The 17,441-nt window shown below is 36.7% G+C and overlaps 1 protein-coding gene across 1 annotated transcript in view; it reads right to left on the reverse strand.

Moving 5' to 3' along the window:
• Window positions 1–17,441, reverse strand: part of LOC137518633 (cadherin-10-like) — a 612,711-nt gene that overhangs the window by 222,891 nt on the left and 372,379 nt on the right. Inside the window, exons 4-5 of the mRNA XM_068236734.1 lie at window positions 11,572–11,866; window positions 577–696 (exon numbers count right to left, since the gene is read on the reverse strand). Of these exons, the coding sequence (XP_068092835.1) occupies window positions 577–696; window positions 11,572–11,866 (415 nt within the window). The remainder of the gene's footprint in view (window positions 1–576; window positions 697–11,571; window positions 11,867–17,441) is intronic.

The raw sequence follows: 17,441 nt of genomic DNA on the forward strand, positions 1-17,441 counted from the left end.
CCTTTTCATCCACTAGCCACTGGCAACCTTTTTTCCTGCTTCCCTTAATGCATGGTTAAGTAACACCCAACAATACAGATTCAGTAAATGTTAATTTACTAAAATAAGTAGAGCAGAGACAAGAAACACTATAGGGGTGGACCCTTGGTTTGTGAGTTTACAGTCTTGAAATCTCCAGAGACAACAGGATTTAAATTGTTATTTAGGTTTATTAAATCATTCAATATTTAGTCATTCCCAATACAATCTGTACAGCACAGTAACCAATAGCAACTAATCAATTGTAATTGATCTGACCCAACAATATACAAAGTAATTTGTTGCTGTTTGTAGAAAATTGATGAGTTACTGTTACTGCACTGTGTACCACATCTGACATTTCAGGGCCTTAGTGAATAAGTATTGTTTTTCATAAATGTTAGTGTTGAAGTGTCAATGCTGGAAATAAATCTGCATAGTTAGCCACTGCAAACATTCTTATATCATTGCAATATACATATAAATATGAAGCACATGTAAAATTAATTGTTTTGCCCCTCTAACACAGAGATATTAAAAGAAAGTAGGCCCACTAACCTGTTTCAGGCTCCACCGAGAAATATGGTTGTCCCTGAAGTATGCTGTAAATAACTTTGGCACTGTTTCCATAGGAAGGATCATCTGCATCTGCAGCAGTAACTTGTACCACAAAAGTACCTAAAAGAAAATAAATCAAGACAAATAAAACAGAAGTAGTAAAAGAAGGAAATATATCACTAGTAATAAAATGGATTGTTATATGTTAGCATATGACCCTTGCATTGTGTCACTAATAACTAAATGAGGTATGGTCCGGTGTTAGTCAGGTAGCAGATATGCTGACAGGCATGGCACCTCTGTCCAGGCACTATGCCTTCAAATAATTCAATAAACGTTACTCCTGTATACTGCCTGAAGAAGCGGGTAAACTACCTGAAAAATGCATTCAATTGCTTTTTAGAATTCTCAATAACCTTTGTTTACCTGTATGTATATTTTATTCTTCCTGGCACCTCTGTTTTTGTTCTATTATTTGCAGTAGTGGGAATTGATTTGAGTGAGATCATTGATATTTACTTCATTCTAGAATATTGCTATAGCTATAAAGTGCCACTAAATACCTGGATTTACTTGCAGTGGGAGCCAGCCAATGGTACATAAAACAAATTACTAAAATAGATTACTTAACAAAGTGAAGAATATGTTCTCTGCTCTGTTCCAACACAGTTTATTAGCAAGTGTCCATATCTCAGCAATGGTAGCTTGGACCTGATTTAATAGGGCCTAATGCACATGGACAGATCCCTGGACAACCTTTCAAGCAATCAGTCATTCCTATTGATTTCATGATCTGTGATCATAAGACAGGAATACCAAATCAATGGACACACTTGTAAGATAGCTCTCCCATTCAATATTTTTTTCCCAGCAAGTTCCAATGATTTTCCTACTTTTGTCACACTGCATCAATTGATTGTTTGCACTTACACACAAACATGTGCACACATGAAATTGATCACTTCACTCAAAAGTTTAGCAAGCAATAAACTAATGGTCTAAAATGAGTTATTTCTGATTGCTTAACAACGCATTCACCGCCAATTCTTGGTTTATCTAACTACAGTATTTTAGGTAAGTTTACACTGTATTATAAAGGAATTTTCATTCCTTTATAATAAAGCAGTAACTGGCACATTGTCCAGTAGCAGTAACCTTTTTGTTGACAAAATGTGGTTTAGGAAAATGTCACAGGTGTTCAGAATTGCATTATGGTTGCTCTCATCCCTCAAGCTACAGACACAGAGCCAATGCTGCAAACCTTCTGGGCAATGAGGTACATTGTCTGAAATGAAAGGCATCCAGTAAGAATGTAATATCACCTGGAGTGTAGGACACATAACTAAGGAAATGGGATAGTTAGAGGGTAAGCTGAAAAAGATCATGTCTGTATGGTGGTCAGACCTATGATGTAGATCTAAGGGTTAACTAATGAAAGGGGAATTGGTAATATACATTTTATGGGTTGTCATGAAGGAGTCAGTTCTTATACAGATAATGGTGGAAAATGGGAATTTTTGGAATGTGCTGATGGGAATGATTTGTGTTGTCTTGTAGATAAGAGATGGTGCAGAGTTAGTCCCATAAGTCTAACTAGCCCTGAATTATTACTGCTGGAACAAATACCTCTGATAATAGTTAAAAACTATTCATGTATTCATTTATACATGTCCAATTGTTGGGTCGGTAAGGACCCAATCAGGGTCAAGGTAAGAAAAATAATTATAATATGTAATTTGGAGTATATAACTATTGTTACTGCCTTCCATGGCAGGCATATTGTATTGCCTCCTAAACAGTAAATAAAAATATACTATACATCTAAGAGACTGATTGGTGATGTTTCTCAACACATGAATCCACAAACATATCAACATCTCTTAATATGATCTGAGGAGGGAAGCTAAAATCTCCTGATTTCATTCCATCTGGTGTGAAAAAAAGTAGTGGCGGGGTTTTCTTTTACAATACAAATATAAACACAAAAGAGTAAAACTAATCCTCGCCATGTTATTCAGTAAAGCAAACAATTATGTGGAGATGGCAGCAATGAAAATAGAAATCATCTTACGTTGTTTGACAGTAGTAAACTGAAATGTGATTGCTATGTGTTACTGTGCTTTGTACATCATTGTTCTCTGTGCTGCTTGAATGAGATCATCTTCATGTGCAGACTTGAGTCATAAAGCCAAATTGACCAAAAACACACAGATGGCTTTTAGCTGTCAGATTTGAACTTTATTATATATTAGACATCTTACTGGACATTACAGCATGTGCATTGGGGATTGATTTACAAATGCTACGGAACAGTGAAGAACATTAATAATCCTGCAAACCTGAAAAGGATTTTTTTTATAACCTGCTAGCAGGCTGCTTGAAAGCCTCACCTGGGTCAAATCAGAATACAATGAACATAGCTGAAAGGTTAGTAAAGTAGAAGCTGTAAAACTGCTGTCCTGAGCATATATTTGAAATGTTTTTATTTTTCCACCTAAGTCCAGATTTTCCTGGATTCCTTAAAGAGAACCCGAGGTGGGGTTCTGACAATGTTATCTACATACAGAGGCTGGGTCTGCCTATACTGCCCAGCCTCTGTTGCTATCCAGATCCCCCTAAGCTCCCCCTGCGCTCTGCAATCCCCCATAAATCACAGCCGCGCTGTCAACACGCAGCGTGACACAACGGGCTGTGTTTACCTATGTACTGTCACTCTCGGCGCTCCCCCCGCCTCCTGCATAGTTCCGGTCCCCGCCCGCGTCCCTTCCCTCCCCGCTGATTGAAGGGAAGGGACGCAGGCAGGGACCGGAGCTATGCAGGAGGCGGGGGGAGCGCAGAGACTGACAGTACAAAGGTAAACACAGCCCACACAGCGCGGCTGTGATTTATGGGGCATAGCAGAGCGCAGGGGGAACTTAGGCGGGACCTGGATAGCAACAGAGGCTGGGCAGTATAGGCAGACCCAGCCTCTGTGTGTAGCATTGTCAGAACCCCGCCTCGGGTTCTCTTTAAAGATATTTGTGCTGTGGTTGTTTCCTTGCAATAAGCTTTACTACACCAACCCTTCCAGCAGTGATTGCCATGTGTAGGAGAACCCATGGAGAAACATGTGATTTGGTTGATTAGCTGATAGATTTGAAAAGCTCTGATTTGCTGTGATCACATCCTGCTTTAGCAGATGATCCTGATTAGCCAATCAGAGACTTACTGACCAAACTGATCATATGGTTCTTCATGAGTTCTCCTACGCATGACCATCACTAGATTCCAGCATGTTCTGATATGGCCTAGGTGAGAGGTACAAATACCGGTACTTGCCAACTGATATCAGAGTGGGCAGGGTTGCTGGATCATTTGTTCTCCACTGACCTTCACTGTTATTCATAAGGGAAGCTCATTCAAATTCTGCGTATTGAAGTTTCCGCATTTCTGATTGGCCTAAAATTTCTGGGGTATTCCATTTACCATGGTAAAATTCTGCATTCTTTGATTGGTCCAATATTTCCAAATCAACTAATAAGTATTTGGCCATTCAGAGAATGCAAAAAAATGACAAATAATTTGGGCATAATCGACCATCTCTATTATCCATTTGTAGTAAACTAACCCCATTTTTTTGGGGGGGGGGAGGAGGGGGTTCATGTACACCTTCACTTCTGATTTTTCATTAATTCTATGTTATATTTTTATAACATATGCAATATACTAATGATAAATATATACAATATAAAATATATAGATTATATACTGGTACAATAAACAGATGAAACATTTTCATGACTGGGAACACTCTACTTTTGCACAGTTCAAATCTTTGCTTTGGGAGTGCGATCACAAGAGATGCACCTGCACATGTACAGAAGACCTCGACCCAGCTGCAGGTTGCGTTCTTATGGAGTGGACGGCGGCAGCCTTGAGCACGGCAGAACTTTAACATGGGACAGATAGACTGCTAGGGGCTGAAAGAACCCCCAGGTGAGTAAAGCATTTTTGACCTTTTTTACCTCATGTATCCTTTAAAGAGACACTGAAGCGAAACAAAAAAATATGATATAGTGAATTGGTTGTGTACTATGAATAATTACTAGAAGATTAGCAGCAAAAAAAATATTCTCATACTTTTATTTTTAGGTATATAGTGTTTTTTCTAACATTGCATTATTCTATAATATGTGCAGATTACACAACACTCAGCATTCAAAATGATTCTTTCAGAGCAGTCTGTGAAGTAATGACCTCTCCTCTAGCAGAGAAAAAGTAAACAGTTCACTTACAGTTGAGATAATAAAAGTCAGATAACAGCCCTCTCCATGACTAAAAGTGCGTACACACGCCGGACTGGAGGCAACGACGGGTCCGTCGCTACCTCCCGCTGGGTGGGCGTGCCAATGACAGTCCGGCGTGTGTACGCACTGTCGGCGGACTGATACGGCTGCTTCTGAGCGATCCGCCGGGCGGATAGCTTAATGGCTTGTTTGCATAGAGATAACAACTGGAGTTTCTCAACTCTTCCTGTACTGGAAACAATTAGACTGATGTATCTGATCTTAATGTTTTATTTCTTAGCTGTACTACACATACAAATCATAATATCATAATTTTTTTTTCGCTTTAGTGTCTCTTTAAGCAGAACAACATGTTTAAAGTCTTACCATACAACAAGAAGCACAGAATGCATTACATTACATGACGTGCATTACATTCTACTCATCATGAGTGAGAGTTTTCCCATGTAATTCTGCTTACTGCATACACCCAACACTGTGTTCAGCAGAATTAGGGGCATTAACTCTTATCACACGATGAGTAGAGTGTAATGCATTGCATATAATGTATTGCATTCTGGAAGACTTCATGCATGTAACTCTGCTTAAAGTGTAACTGTCGGGCATAAAATAAAAAATAAATTCTTTATTTTTATCTGGTAGACAAGTAATACGGATACTAACCAGGCAATCCAAAAGTTAAAATCTCTTTTACTTTTCTTGTTTATAAATGATCATTCACCAGTTTACCTGACTCTTATTTGATACATTGCCGCACAAAGAAGTTGCAGGGCATGCTGGGTTGTCTTTTTTTGCTTCTTTATTTCCCCTCAGACTTAACTAATGCACAGAAGCAAAAAAAGGACAACCCAGCATGCCCTGAAACTTCCTTTGTGTGGCAACGTACCAAATAAGAGTCAGGTAAACTGGTGAATGATCATTTATAAACAAGAAAAGTAAAAGAGATTTTAACTTTTGGATTGCCTGATTAGCATCCTCATTACTTGTTTACCAGATAAAAATATAGAATTGATTTTTGATTTTATGCCCGACAGTTACTCTTTAACACAATTTACTGCATGCACCCCTATGTCTCAAGTCAGTTAAGGTATCCTTTAAATATGCTTTACATTTGACAAGACTATATATACTGTGTATGTATATATATATATATATATATATATATATATATATATATATATATATATATATATATATATATATACACACACACACACTTTGCACAGCACAGCAGACGATGTTGGTGCTATATAGTTATATTAAAATAATAATACTATTACTAGACACAATTATGAGAGGAAAAGACAGTAATCACAACATTTGTGTGTTTAAAGTCCAACATTGTGTAATTTCTGAATTTTACAGCAGGGACCTTAACATATGTTGATGATGGTGTGTGTGTTTGTGCGTGTGTGTGTGTGTGCGTGCGTGCATGCGTCTGTGTGTGTGCGTGTGTGTGGTGTGCGTGTGTGGTGTATGTGTGTGTGTGCGTGCGTGCCGGCATGCGTGTGCGTGTGTGTGTGTGGTGTGTGTGTGGTGTGTGTGTGGTGTGTGTGTGGTGTGTGATGTGTGTGTGGTGTGTGTGTGGTGTGTGGTGTGTGGTGTGTGTGTGTGTGTCATTATTAACCCTTGCACTCAAATTGCATGCTTGCAACAATGCATAAAACAAATAAAATGGAAGATCTTAGTTCTTAGATCATGCTCACCTGTTAAACATCAAGGTTCCCTGCTTAGGATTGCTCAACTCATAACAGCATACAAGCATTTATTATGCATACAACTTGAAACTATGTAAAAACAATACCCGGTCTCCCAGCTTAGGGATGCTCATTCAGATTCTGGCAAATTTAAATGGGCATTTCTGACCATCCCTATCCCAGAGTGCTCTGGGAGGAGAATTATGCATAACTAAAAAGGCTTGGCTAAACATCACTGGAAAGGCAAGGTTACATAACAATAAACAACTATATGAATACATATTATTCCGGTGCCAGGCAGTTGGGCGCAGGGTGAGCCGAATAACGGCTCTCCCTGCTGCTGCTTAGCTCACCAGCAGTGTTAAATACTATTCCCCCTCCAAGTTGTAGCAACTTGGAGGGAGATCTAATTCACCAAATTCTCCAGATTACACTTATGTGGCCCACACATCATAGCACTAGTGCTATGGCTGCATCCAGCTTCAGGTCTTAGTGCTGAGTGCCAGGCACTGAAATGAACTGATTCGCAGTTATATATATATATATATATATATATATATATATATATATATATATATATATATATATATATATATATATATATATATATTTATATATATATATATATATATATATATATATATATATATATATATATATATATATATATATATATATATATACTGTGCACAGAGAGGCCAAAAATTATTTGAAAGTAAACCAGTGGCGTAACAAAGCCAAGTTGCTTATATAAGGAATGCTTCTCTTCGGACAATGTAGTTATTACAGAGGTTCATGTCAAAATGGGTAAAACAAAAGGAAAGAGGAGGCTACATACAATGCCGTATCCAAACTTGTATCCGCCTCACACTGGTCCTTGGTCATAGTACAAATTCACAGTGCTCTACACAACAAATATATGCTAAAAATGACTCGTACTTCATGCAAATCGCCATGCAGACCCACCCCACAGGGAAGGAAGAGGGAAAGTCAAGGTTAAAAATTACATAGCAGAAGCCCTGTAGCGCCAAACATTTTTATTATGTCCATTATGGTGACTTGTCCTTCTTTTCATTTCAAGGTGTTGTTGAAGGCATTTGTAGGCCCAATAGAGGTGGTGATGTTGAGAAGTTACAATTAACCAGGGTGGCTTATTGGATTTTTCAGCTAGGGACACGCCCACTGCGTGGTCTAAATACCCGATGGGACCTTAATTGTATAACCTGATTTCTTTTAGATCATTCTCCGTGTGGTGCATTAATATGTAGTGGTCACTCTCTGCATTGAGTTACATTCACAATTATAATTTTGATTATACTGTTCTCCATATCCTGGCTACTGTGGTATAATGTGGTGCTTCTTCTTTACTCCTGTGATTATGTGTGTTCCTGAGGTCTTTTCCCCCTTTTTTATAGTTATTATCTGGTTTTATCTTTTTCTTCTCTTGAGGACTGGAAAAAAGCAGCCTGGTCTGATAAATCTCATGTTATGCTCCATTATGCAGATAGCAAGATCAGAATATGGTGCAAACATCACAAATTAATTGGACAGAGTTGACAGATCACTTCAAAGCTTGAAAACGCTGCATTCCAATCTGACCTAACATAGAGCTCCCATTATGTCAGCATGGGCCAACATTCCTCAGGAATGGAATCAACAGCTTGCTGAGTGCCAAGAAGAATATTGGCTGTGATCAGAGCTAAAGGTGGAACAACTCGTTATAAGGGGGTGTCTCTAATTTTTTGGCCACTCATTGTAAATAAAGGAATGTTTCTGATGCCAAAACCAGTATAATAAACCAGTTTGGGACCGCTGATATTTACAACTACACCACACTTGCAGCTGCCTAAGCCTGATGTAGTATAGTTTTAATGCCTGTGGCTCCCATCTAAAGGCAGCTGAGTTCCGTGAGTTCCTTACATCAGTAAGGAGCTCAGTCTGATGATCACGGTGAGCCAATCACAGTAATTAGGAGCTGAAAAAAGAAAAAAGCCTCTGGTCCCTTCTGTTCTGAAATGTGTTAATGAAAAAGTGTGTATCCTGAATAACTTACTATTCTAATATATGTCACTACTTTAAATAGGAACATGGAGAAAAAAATCTCATTTGTATCATTTCACCTGCATTTGATTGCACGTTGCACTCCAAAGACATAAGAGCTATGATCAGCTCTCCTGGGTCTTAAAGGAATTCTATCAATATACAAGTGTTCTAAAATGACAATTTACAAATAATGTCTAAGTAGCTGTGTAAACATTTTCCTACTTTTCATGTTAAATATCAGAGGCAAAAACTGTAATTTATTGAGGGTAGGATTTAGCTATATTGGGACAAATCAATTGCAGAAGGGGCGTCTGCTTCAATGCACAGCCAGAGTTGCATATCAGACTACAGACAGCAAATATCAAACATTTCAAACTCTGAAAGCAATAACAGTATGAAAAGCTGTGACAATTAGTTACATTTCCTCTGCTCTCTTCAGACACTTCAGTCAGAAACACAAGACACAGAAGCTGCAGCTGTTCTCTCTGTCACATGCAGAGTTACACATAGAGTTAACTGATCAAGTGTGAGAGGAATTTCCCCTCTCCTCATGGCTCAATCTGCTGTCAGTTTTGGCATCAGTAAAGCTTGAAAGTATTTTTATAACAGTAAACACAGAGGTTGCTACTAAAATGTATACACCAGTACTTAGCAGCACTTCCCAAACAATTCCTGTGTCAATTGAAAAAAAAAATGTGAATCAATAGTATTCCTTTAATTACTAGAAGTTATTTTACTACTTATGCAAAACACTATGCAATATGATATTAAGTTTTATTTCAACAATAAGCACTATGATATACAGAGAGCACTAAACTCTGTTGTGACCTTTGTTCTATGATTTTTTTTCAGGTTACTGTGCAAGTCATTGAGGGTTTGAAATATATTAATATAAATATATAATTGAACTGTTTCAAGCTGGGCCCACAGGTCTAAATGCAGAGCCAAAATTACAGATGACCTGCTGTAAAAATAACTGTTAGTCTCAGATCTCATCCTGCTCCTTGCAGTCTCATTTCCTGTGATATTGACCTTTGTTCGATCTCAGCACCCAGTCTGTGATTTCTTCAAAGTAAGTGGCCTTTCTTTGTACTATATGTGCATGGCTTCAATTTCATAGTTTTTCTATGTCTTTTCTGGTGTCCAGTTATTGTAATGCTACTGATGTCTTACACTGGCTTCTTGGACAGATCCATAAACTGTGTGCGGCCATATATTATTGTCTCACCATAATAGATTTATGTGAAAGAACAGTATAGATTGCCTTTAATCTTATAAAAGCAAGTAAATAAAGGGACATATTCCTTGCATGAATATGCTTACTGAATGCTTTTGCTTTGATATATATATATATATATATATATATATATATATATATATATATACATATATATATATATATATATATATATATGTGTGTGTGTGTGTGTTTACATATTCTGTAGGGTCTTTGTTTTGCACATTAAGGTACTTGATATTACAATCCCCATATGTCCCTCTTCAAATCTGATAAGCAAGCAGCTGTCAAGATCAGTTGCTAATAGCCATACACAGGTAGTCTTGAGTCCTAAGACACAGGTTATAGATATTTTTGCCATGTTTAATTAACTAGCAATATATCATTGCAAGTCCTCTCAATAATGAGCAGCCCAGTCCAAGAGGTTTATATCCCTATGAAACAGGATACTACTTTTGCATTGTAGATTAAATAATCCAAGGAGCAGTTCTTAGAAAGTAGAGATGACCTGTACTTTGCAGAAAAGCAAAGAGCAAAAACAACAACTTTAGGTGTGGATTCATAGTGGTTAGTTGCATAACACATGCATTATAAATGAGTGTGAACTGCAATGGAGACTGGACATAGATTTTAATGCAAAGCCTGCATGCAGCTGAGTTAATAATAATAATAATAAAAATAATAATAATAATAATAATAAAGATAGCGCTTTTCTAGCTCTTTTCTCCCTGGGGACTCAAAGCGCCGCAACCCTGCGTTATGCAGTCTCATAACATGATTAGTTGCAATGCAGTATTGTGAACAGCACCATAGAATTGTATGGGCAGTGCAGTTGACATACAATACATACACTACACAATACATACATAGACATATGACTATGGTAAGGATTAGATTGTGAGCCCCCTGAGGGACAGTTTAGTGACAAGACAGCGCTGCGGAAAATGTCAGTGCTATATAAATAATAATAATAATTAATGTTTTGCAACGCAACTGAGAACTCTGAACTAGTTCTTACAGCAAAAACATAAATATTTTCTTAGATTCTTGCAAATCTAAGAAGATGCAGTGCATCTAGCCTTGCACTGCATCTAGTGTCGGGTTCCGGCTTGATGACATCATCAAGTTGGGACCTGGAACTTAGCGGCAGTGCGAGGTTGGATGGCGGGGAGAACTGCTTCTCACTGGAACTATGGGATGTGAGTAATTGCTGCCTACCTGTAGACTACTGGAGACACATTAGCCTTGCTATCTATAATAGGGATACCTATGCTCTGCTATCTATGGGAAAACCCCTCATTTTGCACCTCAGTCCCAAATTGGTTAAAAGGAAATGAATATGGTAGACACCATATTCTTTTCACTTCAGTTGTCTTATAAGAAGAAAAGTAATTTCACGTTTGGCGATTTACTGTCATATTTACCTTTAATGTAGTGACACTCAAATAATAAATTATAATAAAAAATAAACCTTATTTGTTTAACAAGCCTTTTTAAGGATAAAGTAAACCTCAAATGCATTGTTATTAATAAAAGTGTGCACTGAATTTTCCACATCCACTTTTAAATGTCATTTTAAAGATTTTTTTTCCTTTATTCTTGAAAATATGAGAGCAACTTTTTTCGGAAAATGTTAATTAACTATCATGAATTTTACATTTGCTCACTGGTTAAAAATATAGCAAGACTCTGATACTTCAAATGCAAGCTGAGAGACAAATACGTTACTTACCAACTTCAGACATTTCAGGGACACTGGCACTATAAATGTGTTCTAGAAAAGTTGGTTCATTATCATTAATGTCATGTATCTTTATGACAAACTCCGACTCCGGTTCCACAGGTCTCCCTGTCCTTCTATTTATTGCTTGGGCACGCAAAGTGTAAAAGGCTTTTTCTTCTCTGTCAATTCGTCGTGTGGCATGAATGTCACCTGTTCTCTCATCAATGACAAAAAGAGTTCCCGCTCCATCTCCTGAGAGAATATATTTCAGGTTAAAATCTCCTTTGTCTTGATCTGAATGGAGCTGTGGAAGAAAAGTTAAAATTAGTTCGCGGATATATGTGTTAGTGCACCAAAGGCACATATATTATGCATCCTGCTTTTCTGGAACAAGAACAAAAACATGATCTATTATTTTGAGCTTACACAAAATAAATTACAGGATTTTTATACGACTTGTACTATTCTAATATTTAGTACAAAAAAAATATATATAACAATGAAATAAATATATTGCATCTGTGTAAAAAGGTCTCACATCAGTTATCTGGGGCAATTCCCTCGACAAAGATGGCTACTGGTGTGCAGCCATGAGCTCTTCTCAGACTAAAATCAGTGATATCAATGTAACATCAAATAATCAATTAATAAAGCAGTGATAGTGATCGTACATATACATAAGCCTGTAAAAAACAGGAAACTTTGTTCATCATATTTTTGCCAAAGAACATATTTTTATAAAAAAAATTTTAGTTGCTCTCTTTCAAACGGCCTTTTCTCTCTAAAATTCAATTTTTCATGCCCCATATACTTCAACACATCTTGGAATGCTATACTACTGTATACTAGTATACAGTATACTACTTTATACTACTGTACAGTATTCTACTGCTACATCTAAGGGCCTGTTTCCACTACACCCAGATTGGATGCAGAATGGATGCAGAAAAACTGACTACAATGAATGCCTATGGGAAAATCTGCAACAGAAAAATTGCGTTTCGTGGAAACAGGCCCATAGGCATTCATTGGAGTCAGTTTTTTTGCATCCATTCTGCATCCAATCTGCATGTAGTGGAAACAGGCCCTTAGAATATTTTCTTTTTTTCAAAATTGTATAAGTTTTCATGATAACGTTTACATTATAACTAATCATAAAAAGAAGCAATTATATATAGCCATTTCAAGTCAGTAAATCTGACAAAGGCGAAACAAAATAAAACATTGTTTCTGTGTTAAGAATGTAGGCAGGTAGTGATTATGACATTGGTATATTAGAAGCAGAATCTACTGGACAAAAAATAAATTGTAGTCTCTCAAACAGGCTGATATCCATCATATGAGGAGCTATCTATTACATAGATTTGTGATTGCAATCTGTATTCACTATTGCAAAGGAATGAACTGGGTAATTGTAAAAAATATAATGTAGAAAGATTTGAGACACTTAGCTCCCTGATCCACACCCAATGTTTACATTAACCTGCAACTTACAGTAAGTGTGTTGGACCTCCACAAGTTTATTTTGAAAATAACTTAATATGAGTTAGTGAATCTGCTAATGATAATTATGCACAATTTTGCATAACTGTTCCCAATTGCTGCCATAAATAATTATTATTTGGAAATTCCATTGATTTTATGTAAACCATTTGTAATTTTGCGTAATGTCCACATAATTTTGTGCCGACTTTAGAGATTAATAACAAACCCCCACAAATGCTATCGTCACAAAAATTGCTACATATGCTAAGGTGAATAGGGGAAACAAGACAATTTATTTTTCAAGAAGACCTTGTAGTTTTTGAGAAAAACAATTTTGAAAATGCAAAGGAAAAATGGTTTTAAACTGTCATTTTTCTGAGTTTAAAAAACGTTTTTTCCTTTGTATTTTTTAAATTGATTTTCCCAAAAACCTTTTTTATTTTTTTTTATTTTTGTACTTTATCCCACTGTTCACAATAAATAGGAAGGAGGCACTCAATTGGCTCAATAATCTTTTGTTTATCAAATTTTCAGCAGCAACACAATATGTTTCAGGGTGATTTGATAAATGCAAGTTAATTGAGCCAGTTGAGTGCCTCCTTCCTATTTATAAGTCAGCAAAAAAGTATGTGAAAATTGCAAAATTAGGGTTACTAATTACTGTTACAAACAAAATTATTTACAAATTTTCCCAATTTTGCATCATAATTGCAATTTATGATGCAAGATTATGATTATGCAAAATTTGAGCTCATCACCAATGTGGATCTCATTGTTATGTGCAAGCACAGCTACTGTGTGAAGCAGATGTCAACATTTGCTTACCAAGTATGGAGCTTATGTTAAAAAAAAAAGCGTGAGATATGAAGCTAAGACAAAAGTCGGGACATTCTTCTTTTAAAACTATATAATTGTAAAGGTGAAAAGCTGTCCTTGCAATAGAGCCAGAAAACCGTTAACACCTTCTACTATCAGGTCTATTGTTAATTGAATAAAACAGAAACACTATAAAGAGAATTGCACTTATCTTACATTGACCTTTCAATCTAATGTTTACACTCAGAGTCAATGAAATAACACGCATTCCAAAGGGCAGTATGTTGTTTTTTTGGAGCAGATATCAATGTGTTACGTTTTTGAAGTGGAATATTGACACCTTCATGTAGTCTGATATCCCCAAAATGCCCTCCTGTGCTAAACCTCAAAAGTGATTGTTGAATACCACGATTTTGTGTTTGTGAATGGAATGGGACACTCAGGATTCTGATTGGTCTGTTCTGTTTTGAGTGTAAGTCAGCTGAAGAAGGGAGCATATTTAGTCTTGAAAAACAGATTGTTTACAACAATCACTGCATTATATTAAGACGGTGCTTTTGGTCCTATAAAATAAATTGCCTTTTGTGCACATTCATCTGACTGGCAGTGCTGAAAGAATAATAATTGTTGATATTTTAATGAAAGAGCCAAACCCCAATGCCCAATCTACTACAGCATACAGGCTCATTCACACTAGTTACTGAGTTGAAATGCATTAAAATGTATGAATAAAAAATGAACTGGTCAGTGAGTTTTTTGTGCATTTCCATGCATTTCTATGAGTTTCTATGACTTTTACTGCATTGTCACTGTGAGTGATGTAGAGGGAAAGGAAACCAATTTATTTAGCTGGGCTTATCTGCATAATCCATGTGCTGAAACAACAACACACTGTTGTAGTGTGATTGTTAAAATGAAAGTCTATGGACTTTCATGTTAACATGCAAAAAGCACACTAGGTTCAATTCACCAACTCACATGGGGCTTGTTTCAATAAGACAAATAGCATGCCTTATCAGAGATAACACGCCTTATCAAAGTTAACACACCTTCTCAGAGTAGCATAGTGAGCATCACAAACTTATGCCTGCTAATTAGCAATGACAAGAGATCCACTTGTCCTGCCCTGGGCCCCTGCGGGTTCGTAGCATACGCTATGCTACTCTGATAAGGCATGTTAACTTTGATAAGGCATGTTAACTTTGAAAAGGCATGGTATTTGTCTTAGTGAATCAAGCCCATAGTGTGAATGAGCCCTACACAAGTGGTTTCATTGCATCCTCAATGCCAAAATTACTGCACTGTCCTTTTTACATGTACACTCTGATGAAACTAAGCTTCATAGTTGAGTGAAAGTGTATTTTGCAGCTGATGTTTGTAAAGAATACACAAATGCATACATAGGGTATGCTATGAATGTATTTCATTTTACTGTCATAAATTAGCAATGTTAATTGTAGGATTCTCTTTCCAAACTACATCAGTGAGCTGGAGAAAAAGTAGTAACACTTTCCAGATATCAGCATAGGGATGTCTTTTCTTCAATATATGTCATAAGAAAATGAGAGGAAAATACTGGTGTGACATTCCACAATACATTTAACTGAGCAAATATTTAGTGAATACGGTAGATCTGGTGTCTAAATAACCTTTTTGTCAGTCAATAGTCCTGGCAGTTAAACTTTAATCCAGATGGTTACATTTTAATCCACTGAAGATTGTACGTTTGGCAAGATGAGCGGGTTGCAGGGCGTCTGCCATGTGTTGTGCTCGGTTAACAGCCACTCTTGCAGTATTTGCACATCACTATTCAAAACCACTTTTTTTTGTTTTGCTTTTCCAGCCTTACCATACAAACTTTATATATTTGTGAAAAAAAAATCCGTGCACCAGTCATTCACACATTACAAACAGCTGCTATTTACCAGTCAACCTGTCCAAATTATTTCCTTCAGATACAAGTGAAAAGGGCACTTCAAAGTGAAATGCATGGTATATAAACCCATGCCTTAACTTGAATTACATTGATAACATCCTGATAATATGGATTGCCTCCCATCAGGATCTAATAGAATTTCACCAGCATTTCAATTTATTTCACCCAGCTATTACCTGTACACTAAGCTCATGCTGAAATCAATTTCCAAGATATGGTAGCTTCTACTATTAGACATAGATAGTGACAAACCAGCACAAACCCTGATGGACCAGCTTGTCAATCTGCACAAGAAGCAGCAAAATTCAGTATATATCAACATTGAAGCACAAACCACAAAAATGTATTTCAATCAATGTAAACAAGGATAAGGTTGCTATTTTTGCATAATTTAAACTCTACAGTTAAAAATGGGATTCACTTTGCAAAAATGCAGCAGTTTTAATGTGTTTATTTTGATATATATGTATTCTATGGTTACTGTTACCTTAACTACATTCATAAAAAAATAAATCCTAAAATACAAGGATATAAAACTACCACCATGTTGGCTATCTAAAATCTAGCAGGTGGGCCTGAGGTTAAGATACCAGTAGCTGTGGTAGACCAGGAAGCAGGATGAGGATCTCTACTCTCTATATGTTCAACTGTCCTCCCCATATAGTCTCTATATAGCTTTTTTGTTGATATCTCTAAGCCTAATAGCTATGGTCAGGTTTAAGTAATCTGTAACCAATATGGTGTCCATCACCATCATCTCAATTATCTAGAGTGCAATGCCAATCAACACCAGGATTGCATCATGTACTGATAAATGGGTCAGTATGATTAACGGATACAATGCTGGATTCCATGACTGATTATGTATGTGGTTCAGAGGTACCAAAGTGAAATGAAATGATTAAAAACAATTGAGAAGTAGGTAAATGTAAACTTAGCTCATCTCGGGGGGAAAAAAATAAATGGTGTAATAATTGTAATTTTATTGATCCAAAGGAACACAACTCATACATTGCAATGCGTTTTTTTGGAACTAGGTTCCCAGCTCGCTTCTTCAGGCATATAAAGAGAATAAAATCTCTAATGAGCCATAGTAGAGCCTCGCACCAAAACTTGACTGATTGTGGATTTTGCACTCTGCAATTGAAAAGTACCAAAAGGTAAGGGAAAAAACTTCCAAAATGATTTCCTTGCTTGCTGTTGGCTTAACAGACATTTTATTTATAATGTGAAAATGTCGCCTAGTAGAAAACTTAAGCAAAAAAGTGAATTGGAACAGGCCCATAGAGTTTTCGAGTTTTAAAGTGCATAACAATTAACCAACTGGATATAGTTTGCACCTTATGAAAAATGTTAAATAAATATATATTAGAGTATATAATAAAATACTGTAGTCTGTTTAAGATGGTTTCCCTATCAGACCCAATAAGAAGTCACTGAAATTGTACATTTTTTGTTAAGCAACATGTTTGTCAATGCATCTGCCTGACCTGCTTTACCTGATGTATCATGGCTCTAAGGCAGTGTTCCCCAACCCTGCCTTCAAGGCCCACCAACACTGAATGTTTTGTATAAATGCACAGAGGTAATTCATTAGCTCTGCTGCAACACCTGATGTTCCAGCTGTGTTTGTATGTGGTTT

The sequence above is a fragment of the Hyperolius riggenbachi genome, chromosome 5 (genome assembly GCF_040937935.1).
Source record: "Hyperolius riggenbachi isolate aHypRig1 chromosome 5, aHypRig1.pri, whole genome shotgun sequence".
Lineage (NCBI taxonomy): Eukaryota > Metazoa > Chordata > Amphibia > Anura > Hyperoliidae > Hyperolius > Hyperolius riggenbachi.